This window comes from Electrophorus electricus, chromosome 24 (genome assembly GCF_041902795.1).
Source record: "Electrophorus electricus isolate QZ-2024a chromosome 24, ASM4190279v1, whole genome shotgun sequence".
NCBI classification, from domain to species: Eukaryota; Metazoa; Chordata; class Actinopteri; order Gymnotiformes; family Gymnotidae; genus Electrophorus; species Electrophorus electricus.
Window position 1 is genome coordinate 13135202 of NC_137520.1, and position 17510 is coordinate 13152711.

Here is a 17510-nt window from a genome sequence, read left to right on the forward strand (position 1 = left end):
GCGATCTGTATGCCACCTTTTACATGTTTAACTTGTACATTGTGGCATTTTTAAGCGGAATTCAGTGGTTTGCTTGCGTAAAACAGACGAGCTTATGCAGCCAGATATACGATCAAAGTTAGACAGGATAACCAGTGGAATTAATTCCACCACTGACTCAGCCGCTGCACAATCGTTAAGCAGGCCACACAATAGCCTGGACAATCTCATGTGGTAGATACTATGAGTCCGTATGCTAAACGTTTACAACCTCTTTAAACCACACATCACTGCGTTATTCTGTGTTATGCCTTCACTCCTCAACTTCCAAACGAAGGACCGATGCTTTCGGTGATCTGTGCCGATCGACGATCCGGGGTGGATTACTCGGGCCTGTATCCCAGCATGGGCCCGGAAGTTGTTTGGGATTTCAGGTAAGAGATCCCGGAGATGCTGCCTTCGCCTGAGAAAACAAACCGTGCTCTCGCCCCACAAACAGACTAAACGGAGTCGAACGTCAGGTGAGGAGCGCGATTTAGTCGACGTACGCCGGCATTTGTTGCCCAAGGAAGCGGACAGCGGGTCGCGTATGCAGCTATGTTGTGTTTAGACGAGTTTCCATGCTAACGTTAGCTAGCCAGACGGCATCCGAGCGCTGGGTGCCATAGCAACGCCAACGGGGCTCTCCAGAAACAGGATTCCGCTTTAGTTTGTCACGGCGAAATGTCGAGTGTGTGGGCAGTAACACACCGCCTCTCCCCTCGCTGTGAGTTATGACATTAGTTTAGTCGTTTGTTTTTTAAGTTTTGACGGCGTCTGTGCCCCGTTCTGTACCCGTCGCGTTTCGTTAGCTCATTAGCTACAGAAGCTAAGCTTAGCTCGCCTGCGCGAGACGGGACGAGCCGTTTGAGCGTGCTCTGTCAATCATCCTAGCGAGCTTAGCGGCTCGAGACGGTCGGCGACGGCGCTGAAGACGGGACACGCGACGCTCTGAGAGCGTCAACAGTGTTTATGTCACCAGTAACACCAGTGACAACGTCTTCCTTTTCTCCTGCTGGTTCTAAATGCCGTTTTATTCAAATAACTACGTGCAAGCACTGAAATTACAGCCGATGTCACTAAATGACTCGCGGGGAAACGTGTGGCGCACGAGTCTGTCCACTCCGGGTCTCCCAGAACCAAACTTTGCATTTTTGCATAAACCAAACAGAAACGTATAAGCGCCCTGGCGAATGCTAGGGCATAAAGAACGGAATCTGTCATTTGTGAATGAATGTGTTGGCTGACAAGGCTGGATCTGCAGTGCCTTCTGTGAGCTATTCTGAAGTTGTATGATTCCTGTCCTTCACTTTAAGAGGATTTTATTTGATGCCAGGATATCAAGATTGGACCTGTATGAAAATATGTGCTAGACAAGCATACACATTTTTTTTTGTTGGGAAGTGTTTTGTCTGCTTTAATAGAGTGCTAATATAACATATTTTGCTATTACTGTAAATATGTACCATTCACCATTATCATATGATGAGGCAATCGTGTGAGAACATCTGCCTGTGGTAGCACTGTCATCGTTTCTTGCTCTTTTCCCTCTCTGCTTTCTGATAGGTCAGGCGTTAAGGGGCGGGGCATCTTTTAGCATACTGTTTTCTTAACCTGTCTTGTAGGTTAAGGCAAAGATTCAGGACTTATTAAAACTAGGCAATAATTGCTTGCGGTAGGATTTTGAATACCATATAAACAATTAGCTTAATCAAACACTAAAGCCACATGGCTAATTGAGGAATATGTAAGCTACGCAAATCAGCAAGCGTTGGTTCTTTGTTGCTGAAATTAGAGGAAGAGATTCTAGATCTTCAAACGACACAACTTTATATATCACATGTCTGGACTTGAGTTAAATTAGAGTAGTGTGATTTTATGAAAATATTTGCAGTGATTATTAGACTGCTGCTGTGCTCTAGAATTGCACCAGGCTGACAGTTTTTCCTGTGGTTTCTCTTAGTTTTCAGGCAGCTGTGTGAGAATGAATGCTGACGATTGCAATGGCCGTTCTTACATGTCAGGTATTAGGAGGTCTTATTGATTTTATCTGGTATAGTTTTCTGCCTTTCGGCCTCTGTTTAAAAGTAATGGTGTATGTGCTTCATTGTGTGTGTATGTTTGTTTGTGTGTGTGTGCGCGCCTGTCTGATTGTCCATTTGCAGGCAGTGGAGATTCTTCAACAGAACGGGAGTTTTTTGCAGGGTTAAGGGGACCGACAGTGAGCACTCCTACCAGTCAGCACTCCTCTCCGAGTCGCTCCCTCAGTGGTCCGTACCTTATATGTACCGTTGTATACTTCACCCTTCAAAAACATCAAATCTGCATGTGGAACTCTATCTTACAGAGATTAGTTAATTATGTCACATGCCCTGTGTTGTTTTGTTTTGGGTGTTTTGTTTGTTTGTTTTTTTGCCTGTATGGCACATACATGTGGTTCATTGCTCTCACTCTCTCTTACTCCCTTTCTCTCTCTATCACATACACACCATGTACACCTCCATCATTCCAGCTAACTCCATCAAGGTGGAGTTGTACAGTGATGAAGAAGCTGGGGGTGCCCCACTTGCAGAGCGCAGAGGAGGAGAGAGGGATGAAGGGTGGAAAGATGATAAGGGAGATGTCATGGAGGAAGGGGGAGTGGAGATGGGCGGAGGCATGCGTGGTCAGGGAGGCAGCGGCTGTGGGGAGATGGGCAGCCCCGAGCCGGCTTCCCCCGGACCCATTCGGCTCCCCAATGGAAAACTGAAGTGTGACATATGCGGAATGATCTGTATCGGCCCTAACGTTCTGATGGTACACAAACGCAGCCATACAGGTCAGTATGACTATATTTGTTTACATTTCACATGAATTCGGACGGGTTTCTTTAAGGAGTGATCGTTGTGGGTGCCCACAGGTGAGAGGCCGTTCCACTGTAACCAGTGCGGCGCTTCCTTCACACAGAAGGGCAACCTGCTTCGCCATATTAAGCTCCACTCTGGTGAAAAGCCCTTCAAATGCCCTTTTTGCAACTATGCCTGCCGTCGCCGTGATGCGCTCACAGGACACCTCCGCACCCACTCCGGTGAGTCTGCACCAGCAGCTAGCAACAAGGAGTCCAGAAAAAGTGGAGAAGAAATTGTTGCAGAATATGTGGCTGAGAAATTGTAGAAATGGAAAATTGTGTGGGATGAATCAAATCTATTGATGTAGTGCTGAAAACACTTTAGACTGTTGACCATAATGAGTCGTCTGTATTGAAATGGACTGTTGACTTGTAGCTTGAAAGAAATTCCCTTAAAGACTCAGCAGTTCTACCCAAGGATAGCTTTTCTGGTGGCAGTAAAAAAACACCAACAATAACCCACAGAAGACCTTGTCGTGTAGATGAGCTCTGAGTGTCACTGAGTATTTTCACATAAATGGCAGTGACCTCCCTGCAGTCCCCCACATGACATTTAGAGTAATATGAAAACAGGATATCCTGCGTGTGCTCTCAAAAATATTGATGCACATTCACCTGTAATAATGTCAAGTGTATTTCTTATCACCCTTCCGAATGTGAAGTTTCGGAGAAATGACAACCAAGAGTTATGGATTTCTCTGAAATGACATAAACCTCTGGCCATAAGTGCTGTGCGGTTTTCATTAATATATATATATATATATATATATATATATATATATATATATATATATATATTTATATTTATATTTATATTTATACACACACATATATATATATATATATATATATATATATATATATATATATATATATATATATATAAAACAAATATAAATATATAAATATAAAACCATATATATAAAACTATATATATATATATATATATATATATTACACACACACACACACACACACACACATATATATATATATATATATATATATATATATATATATATATATATATATATATATATATATATATATATATATATATATATATATATATAAAAGTTATTTATATTAGTTATAAGTTATTTATTTATTTTCCTCTCCAAATGTCCTAATCATATCATTTTGGGAAATTATTTGAAAAGAACTTCAGTGTAGTTTCACTCTGGAGAAAGCCACCTGAACTCAGTGACTCAGTTTTTTTTTTTGTTTTTTTTTTTTTATCATCACATTATTTGACAGCCTATCTTATCATTACTCAAAAATTAGTAGTATAGTAGACTGAATGTCTCTTTATATGGAGGCAGGAAAAGATTCACATAATATCTGCATCTGCATGGCTAATTTATTTCACTGTCACTAGTTGTAATACAGAGAACATTCTGTTTGTTATTATTTGTAGATTTGCTAAACCATGTGAAAGCCTAATTAACTACAATAGATTTAACCCATTAGGTCAGTGATTGTGTTTGCTTGTTTCTTCTTTTAGCGTCATCTGTCATATTTTCAAAGTTTGCTTCCAGGGGCCACATGTGTCAGATTGAAGTTGACTGATTTTTCATATGTGCTTATTTTGTTATGTCTGTGGCAGTGGTAGCCTAGTGGGTAGGACGTGAGGCTGTCAGTTGGAAGGTTGTCAATTCGAGCCCCAGCTCTGCCATGCATCCCCCGTTGGGCCATTGAGCAAGGCCCTTAAGTATAAAGTATAATGCTTTTACAGTAATGTGATTTTTAAAAAAGGGAAGCTGTGCTTTAAAAACAAAAAATGACATGTCAACATGTGAGGGTTTGAGAGTTTATACATGGGCACAAAGCATATTTTGAGATTAGTTTTTAATACTAATTATTATAAATGTGCTGTATGTTCATGTGCATATTCCTTTATAAAAGACTAAATTTATTTCTCTCTTTCACCCACAAGTACATATACACATACATAGTTTAACTTTTATAGGAAGTCAGACTTTTATCCTTTCAATAATAATACCAATCATAGTAGTAATAATAATAATAATAATTACTATTATATTATATATTAATAATTATTATTACAATAATAATAATAATTATCATCATTATCATTGCTGATGTTATTTGAACACCACTTGATTTTAGTTAATTACAAAATTCATTACATAGGAAAGAATACCCATAAACTCTTGCTCATAAAGTAAATTAATTAACATCCAACAAATTGTTACAAATAATTACACAAAACATTAAATGAGAAGTTTAAACTAGTGTAAACAATGTGTTTTACTCCAGAGTTAAGAAATATAAATAAAGCCTAGTTTCACTGGACCCCTGCTCATGACACAGCATTATTCATGTAAATGTTAATCTGAAACAAATGGAAATCTTTGAAAGAAGCACAGAATATGAATGGACTTCTTACTGCTGAGCAAAATGCTTAAAAGCCCTAATGTCTTGCAAGCATAGTGCCAAAATATTTGTCCACTCTGTATTTTATAATTGTTAGTTATAGCCACAACCAACAATAAATATAATGAAGTCCCCTGGAGAAATTGAGTAATGAGGAGGTAGTCACTCAAATAAAATAAAATAAAATAAACCTTTAATGCTGCTCTTAAATAAAACAATTAAAATGTATATCACTCCCTCCCCCACCCCAAAGTGCTTAACTACAGTGTCCAAGGAATCGGTATGTAAAAACTTGATCTGATCTTTGCGGTCAGGTGCAAATAAGCCTGTTTTCCTGATAACAGCAGCTCCTGTTTGAATGAGCAGCTTTTTTTCCCACACTAGGACGATTCCAAACACATCAGATTATTAACACTTGTGATTTTGCTTCCTCCAAAATTGCTGTTTTTTTATTTATTTTTGCACACTGAATCCAAATATGTTTTCAGAATTTCTCTATCATCCATATTTTTTTGTTCCACTATAGTCATATGTCATTGTGTAACCTATAATATTGTAAAGCAGGATCAGGGAAAGTTGATCCCCTGTAAGTTGGGAGACTACTGCTGGACACTGAAAGGGGATGTTTCTGAGGTCATTTTTAAAAATAAGTAATATATCATTAATCTAAAATTTACGCTTAAAAACCATATGTGAAAAATTCATAAAATATATATGAACTACACATACATAAAACATACTATAAGATAATAAAAATAAAATAATACTATAATAAAAAATGTAATACAGTTCATCTTCAACAAAGCCACTAGTTAACATGAAAATAATCATTCTTGGAAATAGTCCACCTGTATAAATCTATAACTATTTGGGGAATTATGTGATTAAAGGGAGAACAATAATTATTCTTCACATGCAGTCACATGCAGTCTTCACAGCACTTCACAGCACATTGTCGTCTTCACCAGTAACCGTTCTGTGCGTGTGTGCTGCCAACCTGGCTGGCTGCTGCACACATGGACTGAAAACTCTTGTACACTTATTACCAAAGAGCCAATGTCAGTCAATGAAACTGCCTCTTCTAAGCCAATATGCTAGGCAGTCAGGCACAAAGACCTGATCTTGTATATCTCTGCCTGCTTGAAAGTAGCCCAGAGGGGCTATAATGCTTCAAGAATTTAATAAATATTTAAAGAAACATCATAAATTTTGCAAGTAAGACTTTATAATCAATGTAGGACTTAATACGAAACCTTATTTTGAGCAGAATTGGTGTAGTCAACAATACTTCTGTTTTTTCTGTTTCTTTCTGTTAGAAAGATATTTCTGAGCACAAGGCTTTTATGTCTTTAACTCAGAATAACATTTGTATTTGTGTTGCTGAAACAATACTTTTCTTAGAATTTATTAGAATACATTTCTCTGCAGAGAGCTTTGATGTCTTTTACATGGAATTCAATTTTGTGTAGTTGTGTTGCTGAAATTGTCCAAATAAATAAATATAGCATCATAAGTATAAAGTATCACAATTGTGAAAAACAATATTTTTGTGAATTACATGTCAGGAGGTTGTAAATAAGCAATAACAGTAAGGAGTCTAAGGCAGAACTTAGACTCCATATTGCACTTTTAGCCTCTGAAAAATCCCATTTTCTTAGGGCAGTAAAAATGCATCGATGTGTCATGATGCATTAATATGATGATAGCAATACAAATACATTGATTTTGAAATGTTAGAATCTATTCTAATAATATTCAATAAAATATGCGCACATATTTTGCCTAAACTAAATTTCTAATGCTAGCATCAGATATTTCGACCCCTACGATTTACACTAACAAACTGATAGTTCTCTGTAATATAAAATATAATTTAGGCAAGAAGCAAGTGTGCTTTCCTGTTTGCCTGTTAAAGTATCGTGGTCTTGATAGTATAAATCCTCAGTACCAAATGAAAACTATAAGTTCAGCCTGGGGCAGGCAGTCAGCAGGTCATTGGCTAGTATAGCCAGTGATCAGTCTGGGCTATGCTGCTACGCTGAAGTCAGACGCAATATTTTAAGGTTTTTCCAAAATCAGAGACAGAAAAGGACTGTTGGAAATAGTAATTGAAGAGATCAGTAACCACGTATCGGAGAGATATCAACATGGCTGGAATCGTTTAACAACAAACTTGTAATATCTACATGCTTAGTGGTGATTTAATTATATTTTAAAAATAAAACCTATTGCTGATAAGAATTATGGAAAGAACCTAGATGGTATTGAGTCAAGTACACACGATATTTGTCTAAACCATGGGTTTTCAGCTCTGGCCATGGTGCCCCACTTCCCTGCACAAGTTCAGGCCTTTTCTTCTCCAGCACACCTTATGTCCCACTGCTAGAGTTTAAAACCTGTCTTCTCAAGCAGGGGTGTTGAGCCCAGTCCTTAGGGAAGCCAGTCCATGTTTTCATTGTGTACCAGTTCCCAAGCCACCCGGCCAGAGAACGGCAAGTAACTCAGTTGGTTAATATGCTTAAAACTCAAATTGTTATGTAGTTTACACTGTCACCCTGCATTATTTCAGTCTCCTCTCCAACCGTGGGGAAGCCCTATAAGTGCAGTTACTGTGGCCGCAGCTACAAGCAGCAGAGTACACTTGAGGAGCATCGAGAGCGTTGCCACAGCTACCTTCAAAGTCTGGACCATCAGCCTGCACACAGCACCCAGTCTACACAGGGTGAGTTGCAGAGTACTTCCAGAGTGCTGAAAGACTGGGCTGTGTGTGCGTGCGGCGTATGTGTGTGTGTGTGTGGGGGGGGGTGCGCGCACGGCGTGTGCGTGTATGGCCGTGCGTGTGTGCTTACACTTTCTCTTGCTACATTGTGCAGGTGAGGACTGTCGTAGTATGGACATGATGCCTGATGCCCTGATCCCGCCCTCAGAAAAGATGACCTTCATTGAACGGGTGGCCAACAGCATCACTAAAAGGAAACGCTCCACACCTCAGAAATTCCTTGGTGGGCAATTTTTGGCATGTCCCTAAGCTTTCAGATTAGGCACAGTTCAGTGCAGTGGTGAGGAGCTGCATAAAGCATTGTTAATTATTATTATAATATTTTGCTTTTGAAGTATAGATATCAAAATATGAAGATAGAATCTATCATACCACACAGTTGTTTTGTGTTCTGTGAGCATCCTGGCATCTCAAATGAGTATCACAAAGCAACCATGTGATCTAACAAATGTGTTTTTGGTCAAAATAATGCTGATCAGTTTGTGCTCTTACCATCTTTATGGTTCACTAATATGTGTTTAACAAATTTAAAATTGTAATATTCAGCAAAATAGCCACAAAACAATATTTTTTGTATATCCATTATCTTATTGCTTTACAATGACATGACTGGCATCAAAGTACTTTCAGTGTATTATTGTACTTACAGTGTATTGCCATGTCCCTGTATGTTTAGGGGAAAAGCACATGCGACTGAATTTGTCTGATGCACCTTATGAACTCAGCTCCAGTCCTGACAAAGAGCGTGATGTGCTGGGCTCACACGCTGGGGTGGACCCCACTGCCCTGGTGGCTATGGGAAGCCGTTACCTCAGGGGGCCCCGAGGAGGTGGAAGTGGAGGTGAAGACGTCGAGTCACCCCACGCCCTTAGGCTGCCCCCCCCTCACCCAGCCTGCATGTCGGAGTTCACCCCCGTCATCAGCTCTGTCTACCCCCACATCACGCCCCTTGGCCAGCGCCTGAACTGCGGAGGGGGCGTGTCACTGGGCCTGGCCAGCAGGGAGGCGGGAGAGGGCCACGAGGATGCGCCTGCTGGCCGCAGCCTCGCTGCCTCGCCCAGCAATGGCTGCCAGGACTCCACGGACAACGAGAGCATGCCAGAGGAGCCGTGTGTGGTAGCCGCAGTTCCCACTGGGGGGTACAACCACCGCGGGCGCGAGCCACGGCACAGCCCCAGTCACGCCAAAGAAACGGACCACGAGGGCGAGAGGGAGAGGGGGGTACCCGGCGGCCCGCCGGGGGTGCCAGCCAAGAGCAGCCCTCGCTCGCCAGCCGCCTCGAGGGAGGTCATGCAGGTGGTGGACGGGGAGGGGCGGCCGGTGCGCTCCTTCCGCTGTGAGCACTGCCGCATCTTCTTCCTGGACCATGTCATGTTCACCATCCACATGGGCTGTCATGGCTTCCGACAGCCCTTTGAGTGCAACATCTGTGGCCACCGCAGCCAGGACCGCTACGAGTTCTCCTCGCACATCGTACGCGGGGAGCACCAGGTGGGCTGAGCTGGAGAAAGGCGGCAGGTGGCGGGGCTGGTTGGGGGGCGGGACGGGCTTTTTGGAAGAGGGTGAGTTTGCTGAGAGATTGGCATTTGCTGCTTGGAGGTTACGCGGTTTGGTCTGCACCAGGTTGACAGGCGGCAAGACAAATGAGCACTTGTTTTTACTGATTGTAAACACCAGGCTTTCTTGTAGAAGGCTAATTGGCACAGGCACAAAGTGAAGGCGCCAGGCGGAGTATTACCTGGTGCTCAGAGAGATCAAATATATAGAGAGACTAGATTAGAACGGAGGGAATAAATCCCACAGTCTGATTGCACTCCCAAATCAATTCATTTGGCAAGACATGGCTGTTTTGCTTTAGAAGTGCCTTTCTTCAGTGGGGTTTACCTTGTCTTGGTTAGCTAGAGAAACTTGGTGCTTGAGCATGCTGTTGCAAGAGGCAGGGCCAGTGATGTCTTGCTAGCAGCATTTTCACACAGTCTGTATGTAAGACGTTTTAAGTGTGTGTATGACTCTGTGTGTGTGTATGTATGTGTGTGTCAGAGAGAGAGAGAGAAAGAAGCCTAGAAGCTTGCTGCTTAAATGAGACCCACAGTTGTATTCTAAGACGTAGAGACTTTATTTGGACTCCTTTTTCAGTTGTCCTACGGGGCTATGGTACCTGGAGGACTCAGGGAGGGCAGAGAGGAAGGCGGGAGCATGTGCTGGGAGAAAGGAGGTCTGCATGTTAGCCATACAAACGGAGCACACACACATATTGCCTTAAATAGTTCCTTTATATTAATCCTGTATGATACACTCGTTGAACTGCATACGCTGTTTGATACTGTTGGTTTCAGGAAGCACAGCATGACCCATTGCCAATTGCCTAACCATGGCATTCTTTACACTTGAGACAGCATGGCAAACGTAAGTCAAGGAGGATTAAGAATTAGGCCAAGCCTTGGACAATTGTGTATATATGTTGGTTTTTTTTGTTTTTTTTAAAAAAAAAAAAAACAAACAAAAAAACCAGTGTACACTAATTGTCTATTTAAGTTTAAATTAACTTGAACTATTTTGCCTTAGTTTTTGAGTGTACAGTGGAGGATAACCTTTGTCCTATTAAAACTCTTGGACTTGCTGGTTCCCTTGTGCCTCAGATCTTGATTGTTGTTTTCGTCTAGACAGACCTCACCTCAGTGGCGATGATGAAGTTTATTGTAAAAAAACAAAAAAACAAAAACAAAACATCTTCAGGACTACAGAGGGTTTTTGTGTCATTTTTTGCAGTATGAAATCCAACCTCTGCGACGAACTTATTGATGATGAAATGATGGGTTTCATGAATCGCTTCAGCTAATTCAAGGTACACTGACTTTACTGGAGTGCACCCGGTCTGAACATTGCGTGCGCTGCAGTCGTAGACTGGTGTGGTGACCCGTGGGACCGTGTGAGGAGCTTTACTGGTACTGGTGCAGATCAAACCCATAGTGCATTCTGTGACTAATGAGCGGTAGGGAAGGCTTGGTACCTTGAAGGAGGTTTGCACTTTTCTAACTCTCTGCTTAAATGTGAGTTTTTGCCGGGGCTGTCGGGTGGGCTCTGGGGATGGCGCTGTCATTAAAGGCTTTAGGGGTCCTGCAGTACTCACTGGTGACTGAGCTTTGGAACATATATTCTTTTGTTTTCTGAAATTGCTCTATTGCACTGATTTCTGATAAAAATGCTATTTAGGGAAAACAAGTAACAATTTGATACAAGAATATGTAGGTTATACAGACCAGACAAACAGTGTGTTGTTTTTAAAGTTCTATAAATACTATTTTCCTAATGAAAGGGGTAATTGTCACAAAGGTTTCAGAACAGAAAATTCTCCTTGTGTTGTAAAATTGGTGCTTGGTTGTTTGTGTGGCTTCTGCCCTCGATATTGGACTTAACCTGTATCCTGTACGCTTGTCCTGTGTGATTGTCACATCTGAGTTAATGTATCAAGGTACACTTAACCCCCAACAAATAGGGATTGCTGCTTTAAGTGAGGAAAGTAGTGGAATTGTAGAATTTTGTACCGTCCTGCCAACATATTGTGGCCTGTTTTAGTCCTCTTGCACAATTTGAGACAAATACAACATAAATCGAAAGCACCAATGAACAAATTTTGAGAACATCAAAGATTTTGTCGTTTGAGGTTTGTCTGTTAGCGCCTTTTCTACCGTGGACAGTGCTTAAGGATGTTGTAGCATGTTTGTCACTTGGCCTTCCTAAAGGTGGTCAGCTATTTCCCAAAACCTGCTTGTGTGTGAGCCACTGATCTAGTGTTACACCTGTTGCTAGAAATGCATCTGGAGACCTCTTAATATATGTGTGTTTGGATTCATGCCAGTAAAAGCCTACAGAGTTCAGTGTGAATGATTTCAGAAGTAAAATATAAACGAGACCAAAACCAGTATTTCTTATACAATGTTAAGTCAATAGCTTTGCACCCTTCATAGCTGAAGATAATTCATTCTTCTACCGCAGACATAACAATTTACTTGAAGTTATTTAAAAAAGAAATCAAATATATGATACTTATTGATGCACTTAATGGTTGAAATGGAATTATTGTGTAAATAATTATATGGTATGTATGAGTGAGAAGGTAGCATGTGTGCTTATTTGTTCGCTGGAAATCTGGAACTGTTCAGCTTGTAAAATATTAGCTGCAAATTTCCCCCCTTTCTCCATCCCAACCTAGCTGTTCTCCCCCGAAGTTTGTTTCCCTCAGTCCCATGTGTGATGGATTTAAATTAAATATTTTTAAATGAACTGTGAAGCAACCATAACTAGCAGCGACCGAGCCTGATCATTTTGGTGAGGCTGGGATGCAGATCCCTTTCATACTTACAGGCTTTCTCCTGGGTTCAATGTTTTTAAAGGCTTTGTGAAAAAAAAGAGAGATATGTATATGACAAAGAAGAAACTCTTTACCTCAGATTTGTTAAAATAAAAAAACTGCCTCATGTTTAAAAAAGGTTTGTTGGTTTTAAGAGGTATTGTTTATTTGGTTTTGTTTTTAAGGAGTGTAACCCAACATTCAGTTGAAGTAATTTTTCATGTCCAATAAAGTAATATTTGTTGTAGCTCCTGTCCACCTAAAAATTGCACTGTTGCTTTCCACATTGGCTTGTGTGTCTAAATTATAAAATATTTTGCTCTTTATTTCAAGAAAAACGGTGCAGAGAAAGATCATAAAAGCCATGGTAAAATATTACTTGTTATTGGATTTTTTTCACCATTTCTTCTGTTTTCTATAATAGATTGTTTTTCCTACTACAACATGAGCTGAGTAATTCCATATCTTCTCAATCAAAAGTTTGTCAGTTTTTCCTTGACTCTGCATTTAAGAAGTAAAACCTTCACTTTCATCTTCCTTGTTTTACCATGGTTAGTAAGTTTGAGTGTCTGTGTGCAGTGGATTATCAGTGGGGGTGAGATCAGGTGGGCTGTACTGTGACACTTGTAGAAAGGTCCCACGGAAAATAAAATCACTCTGATCCTCTGGTACAGGCCAGGGATGTGTAACCCCACAGGAATGGGCATAAAAGGGGTTTTTATTTATTTTATTTTTTTAAGTATTATTTTGGGGGCAGGGTGGTGTTTAGAAAGCAGCATGGCCGTTGAATAAATAAATTAATTACAATTATGGAACTGAATGTGAGCATTTGTAGTAACAGGATACAGTAAAATAAATATGTATAAGTGAAGTAAGGCACATATATTTTAGATAGTTTAACAGGACAATGTAGCACAGGAACGAATATGTATGTATGTTGATATGGAAATACTTAGCTCACCACAAAAAGTACTGTAGGTCAGGTGTTACACAGAATCTTACCAACTCTTTACTTTCTTGTACCTCAGAAAATGCAAAACGCAAGCGGCAAATGGATAGGTACTTTCCAGACTCGCCAGCCACCCTACCAGTTTTAGTGGCACTTGTAATGTTGACAGATGCCTCTTCCAGACAAAGAAGCACTTTAGAAAAACTATTCATTTCAAAATGGCTTCCTATACATGTACTTAATTATACTTATTTACACCACTGTAATTTTATTAAAACACATAATCACATTTATATTGTGCATATATCTCTCAAACTGGCAACAGTGATGGTTAATATTAGGATAAATGTTTTTTTCCAGACTATGTAACGGAGGTTGTACTATGCAATTTAAAAGCAAAACGCATGAATGTGACTGGTGCAACTTTTAAAGCTATGTTTATCCTGAAAGCTTAAGCAAAGCAGGCATAATGCATATACTGTAATTACCTCCAAACCACTGTACATGAGTAGGCGAGATTAGAAGGTGTGAACTCACACAAAACTAGGATCTATGTAGTGTGTGCTAACCACTTACTGTTATTAAATGGTATGTAGGAGAGAATGTGGCTTTAACAGAGATAACAGCTGGAAAAACGGCTTTCCACTTGGGTACAATTCTGCATGCTATTCGCTATCAGCCTATTCAGCTATTCGCTGATCAGCTGTTCGCAGGTATTAATGCACGTCGTTAAGACCACAACTGAACTTTCGTATAACAACTTGCAAAAAAAAAAAAATTTTAAATCAATAGTCTCTAAAATGACCTTTATTTACATTTTTTCTTTTTGTTTTTTTAAATTATTTTTTAATTTTTTACTTTTTAATTTTTATTTTTTTTTGCATAAAAATGTAAAAGATTATTCAAATCGCAAAGGCTTAGCAGGAGCTCTTGGGGAAGGACCCTGAAAGGAAAATGTTTATAAGATTACAGGTGAGTAACTGCAGTGTACTGTAGTAAGAAATGTGGAGATATTCAAAACTGTTCTAAAGTACACACAGTTTCCAGAGGAAAAAAAAAATATATATATATAGGTGTGGGTGTTAAAATTGCAGTGCAAAGTGCTTCTAAAGTTATAGGAGGTGGGTGTTTATTTTTATTTAGAAAAAGCAGGTGTTTAAAACATTACATTAATTCCTTGGGGTTCTAAAATTAAATTCTTTGAGTTTCCTAACTTCATTGCTGTCTTAGCAACAACTGGCCATGCAAACAGATATGTGTTACTGCAGAGTCCATTAGCATCAAAACGTCCCCCGTCACTGGAAAAGACAAATCCTTCGTTCTGATGGAAGAGTGCGCAGGCTGAACTGACGCTGGGTCTGGGTCTGAAACCAGGTGGTGGGATACGGTCCTTTCTAGCCCCCCGTGATCAGTTCCTCACCACTTCACCGCTGTGAATGGTGCAACTTTCGCAGTAATGAAGCTGAACATACAGCTACGGCAACACATACAATGTTAAAGAACCAAAAGGGGGAAAATTGAGTCCCGTTCAAGTTCCAGATTGTGTTTGTACGTTTACCACGTTGTCTGAATCACCACTGGGCTGAGTTTTCATCAAGAGTAATGTTCTGATCCCCGTTAATAAAATGTGTGAATATGTAGTAAAAACATACAGATAGTCACCTGCAGGAAATCTACCACACCGGATTTACACAAACCTCATCCTGCAGTAGCGGCGACCTTTTCAGATAGGTGTATTCTGATCTGTGTACAGCATTTTGGTATTATTCTGCACATAACTCTCCTCCACATCAAAGACACTGGCCTCAGGAATGTCCCCGACCTCTGAGGCCTCCACCATATCCCTGGTCCCAAACCTCCTGATGGCCTTGTCCTTAGACACACAATGCCCCTGCTTGGCACCACCTGTATTCATTATTCTTTTCTGGGGCTGATGAGTTCATTTGTCTTGGGTTAGAAACGACTCGTTCTTCAGTGAGGAGCAATGGGTAAAATGACATTGGGAGGAAAGCAAACAGTCTGCAGTAAAACACTAAGAAGAGTCTTTAACTAACACAAAAGGCATTGTTATTAGAGGAGTCCTTCAAAGAATTGGGCGGACTCTCTCTGAAGCCCGTAACCTGTTACATTGTAATACCATTGTAACACTGATACATTGTAACGACTCCGTATCACATCTAGTTAGTAGTTAACCTGGGTTAGAGGGCGCAGCCAGCTATCAGGCACATATTGCAAATATATTACAGTACACGGTTCAGATTTTTATATCAAATACATATCACAGTGCAGTATAATGCCATTTGGGCATTATAACATAATGCCTCAAGTGTAAAAAATGTTTTTTAAAAAAAAGTTTATCTAAGAATGTCAATATATAAAACAGTCTCTATAAAGTGGGGGGTGTCTGGTATCCAGTAAAACTATAGTAATAACAAGCATCCTCAGTATGCCACATACAGTATACAACACAGAGATGTTCTATCTGAAAACTTAATTTCAGCAGTCCCGAGATCCGCCACAAGAAGCAGGGCTAGGTCTTCATTTTAAACTTAATTTGCGATTAATCAAGCGGGGGAACTCAAGCGTGAGAGTTCGCATCTCAGCCCAAAGTACAGGAGCTTTAAACAAAGCTCAGACATAATCAGATTGCGTTAGATAAAAGGCGCACACCATCTTGATTTAGAAAGCTAGCCCGCAGGAGCGCTGGGAACGTCATTACGTACTTCACGTGGGATGCCAGCGGAACTACTTTTTAGATAAAACAAATTAAAGGTTCCGAGCCTGCCTTCTGATCGTACGCTTATTCGATATTGAAATGTTATAATATATTCAGAGTGCCTAGATTTTAGTAACCGCAACACATTGTGGTAAATAAAATATGGATGTTACAAATGTTATAGATGAAATACGTAGACTATATATTCTATTAACATATGTGACCCTAGTCCTAGAATCAGCCACAGTTACTTTAAAAATGACGATGTAGACGATTCGCTTGACAATATATTACTAGATGGCAGACAACCAGAACGGCACGTCAAATCTTCCATCAACGAGTGTCATTAACAAATGAAATCCACTAGATGTCAGCAGAGAGCAGAGAATCACCTGAGGAGGTGAGGAAACACCTTCAATGACAATGAAATGATGCCAGTCACGGCCAGGTGCAGTAAGATACTCCTAGTATACCATGCACGAAATGATTCCATTTTTTTCCAGTTTCATCAGTCCTCACGCCATATTAACGCTTTATTTGTTTTCCAGTAGCTAGTAAGTATGAGCCCTTGACAGAGGGTTGTTAGCCTACACTAAATGTATTATCATTGTGCAAGACAGACATTGAAATGATGTACGTTTGGCTTTCAGCGTTGTGAAATGAGCACGGTCTTGCCTCTGGAAGCCATTATAGGGCTGGGTGTGTTGAGAAGTGAGGAAGGAAGGTTGGCTGGGGGCTAGCAGGGGCTTGTGTGTGTGTGTGTGTGTGTGTGTGTGTGTTGCTGGAGGAGCGGGATGTTATGCAAGCCACTCTCAGTGTGCGTGGAAGAGGGGAAGTGCGTCTCCTGTGGTTGGCTGTCCTCTGTGACACTGCAGTCAGCAGTCAGTTGCCAAACGAAACGTGTTCTCTGCTGGGCTCGGGTCCCACATGCTGAGGGGATAGTGGATGGGGCAAAAGTGGAGGCGTACCAGTCGAAAGGTGCTCGCCATCAAATTCTCACCCGCGCACATACGACTCATACAGGGTTAACGCATAGTTGTGGCCATAACCTTCCCCCCATATGAGGTACCAGCAGACTCACTCAGCTGTCATTCAGACTGGTCGCCTTTAATGTGGGATAAAATCTACAGATGCTTCAAGCCGAACGATGGTGATGTCGGTGTCATTTCAGTTGAGAATATTTCCAGCAATAACATCGTAGTATACAGAGAGAGAGAGACATAGAGAGAGAGAGAGAGAAATAGACTGTGACACAGGAATGTGTCAGTTTTTCTGTAAGCCGCTATGCTCCTAAACTGCAGCAAATAAACATTCCTCTGCTTGTGTGTCAGAGTTGAGTACTTGCCGACTGTTGCTGTAAAAACACAGGCAATAATTAAAACCAAAAACCCGCTGCTATTTTCCTTTGTCTTA

General features: G+C 40.6%; 1 protein-coding gene across 3 annotated transcripts; it reads left to right on the forward strand.

The window, feature by feature from the left end:
* Window positions 1–377: 377 nt before the first annotated feature.
* Window positions 378–12679, forward strand: ikzf4 (IKAROS family zinc finger 4). 3 transcript variants are annotated; one of them, XM_035522504.2, is made up of 8 exons: window positions 378–500; window positions 1982–2042; window positions 2184–2288; window positions 2531–2836; window positions 2918–3085; window positions 7872–8024; window positions 8176–8304; window positions 8758–12679. In XM_035522504.2, the coding sequence occupies exons 2-8, from the start codon at window positions 2003–2005 to the stop codon at window positions 9579–9581; spliced, it is 1725 nt and encodes a 574-aa protein (XP_035378397.1). In that variant the 5' UTR covers window positions 378–500; window positions 1982–2002; the 3' UTR covers window positions 9582–12679. The 3 variants fall into 3 exon arrangements, with proteins under 3 accessions (XP_035378397.1, XP_081562960.1, XP_081562959.1); XM_081706833.1 differs by lacking the exon at window positions 378–500 and adding an exon at window positions 551–745; XM_081706834.1 differs by lacking the exon at window positions 2918–3085 and having other exon boundaries at window positions 382–500.
* The last annotated feature ends 4831 nt before the right edge of the window (window positions 12680–17510 follow it).

Bases quoted from the DNA above. Each gene is read 5' to 3' on its own strand.
- ikzf4 (XM_035522504.2), top strand. From the start codon at position 2,003: ATGAATGCTGACGATTGCAATGGCCGTTCTTACATGTCAG. The intron at 2,043-2,183 runs GTATTAGGAGGT...GTCCATTTGCAG, and splicing joins TGGCCGTTCTTACATGTCAG to GCAGTGGAGATTCTTCAACA. The intron at 3,086-7,871 runs GTGAGTCTGCAC...GCATTATTTCAG, and splicing joins ACACCTCCGCACCCACTCCG to TCTCCTCTCCAACCGTGGGG.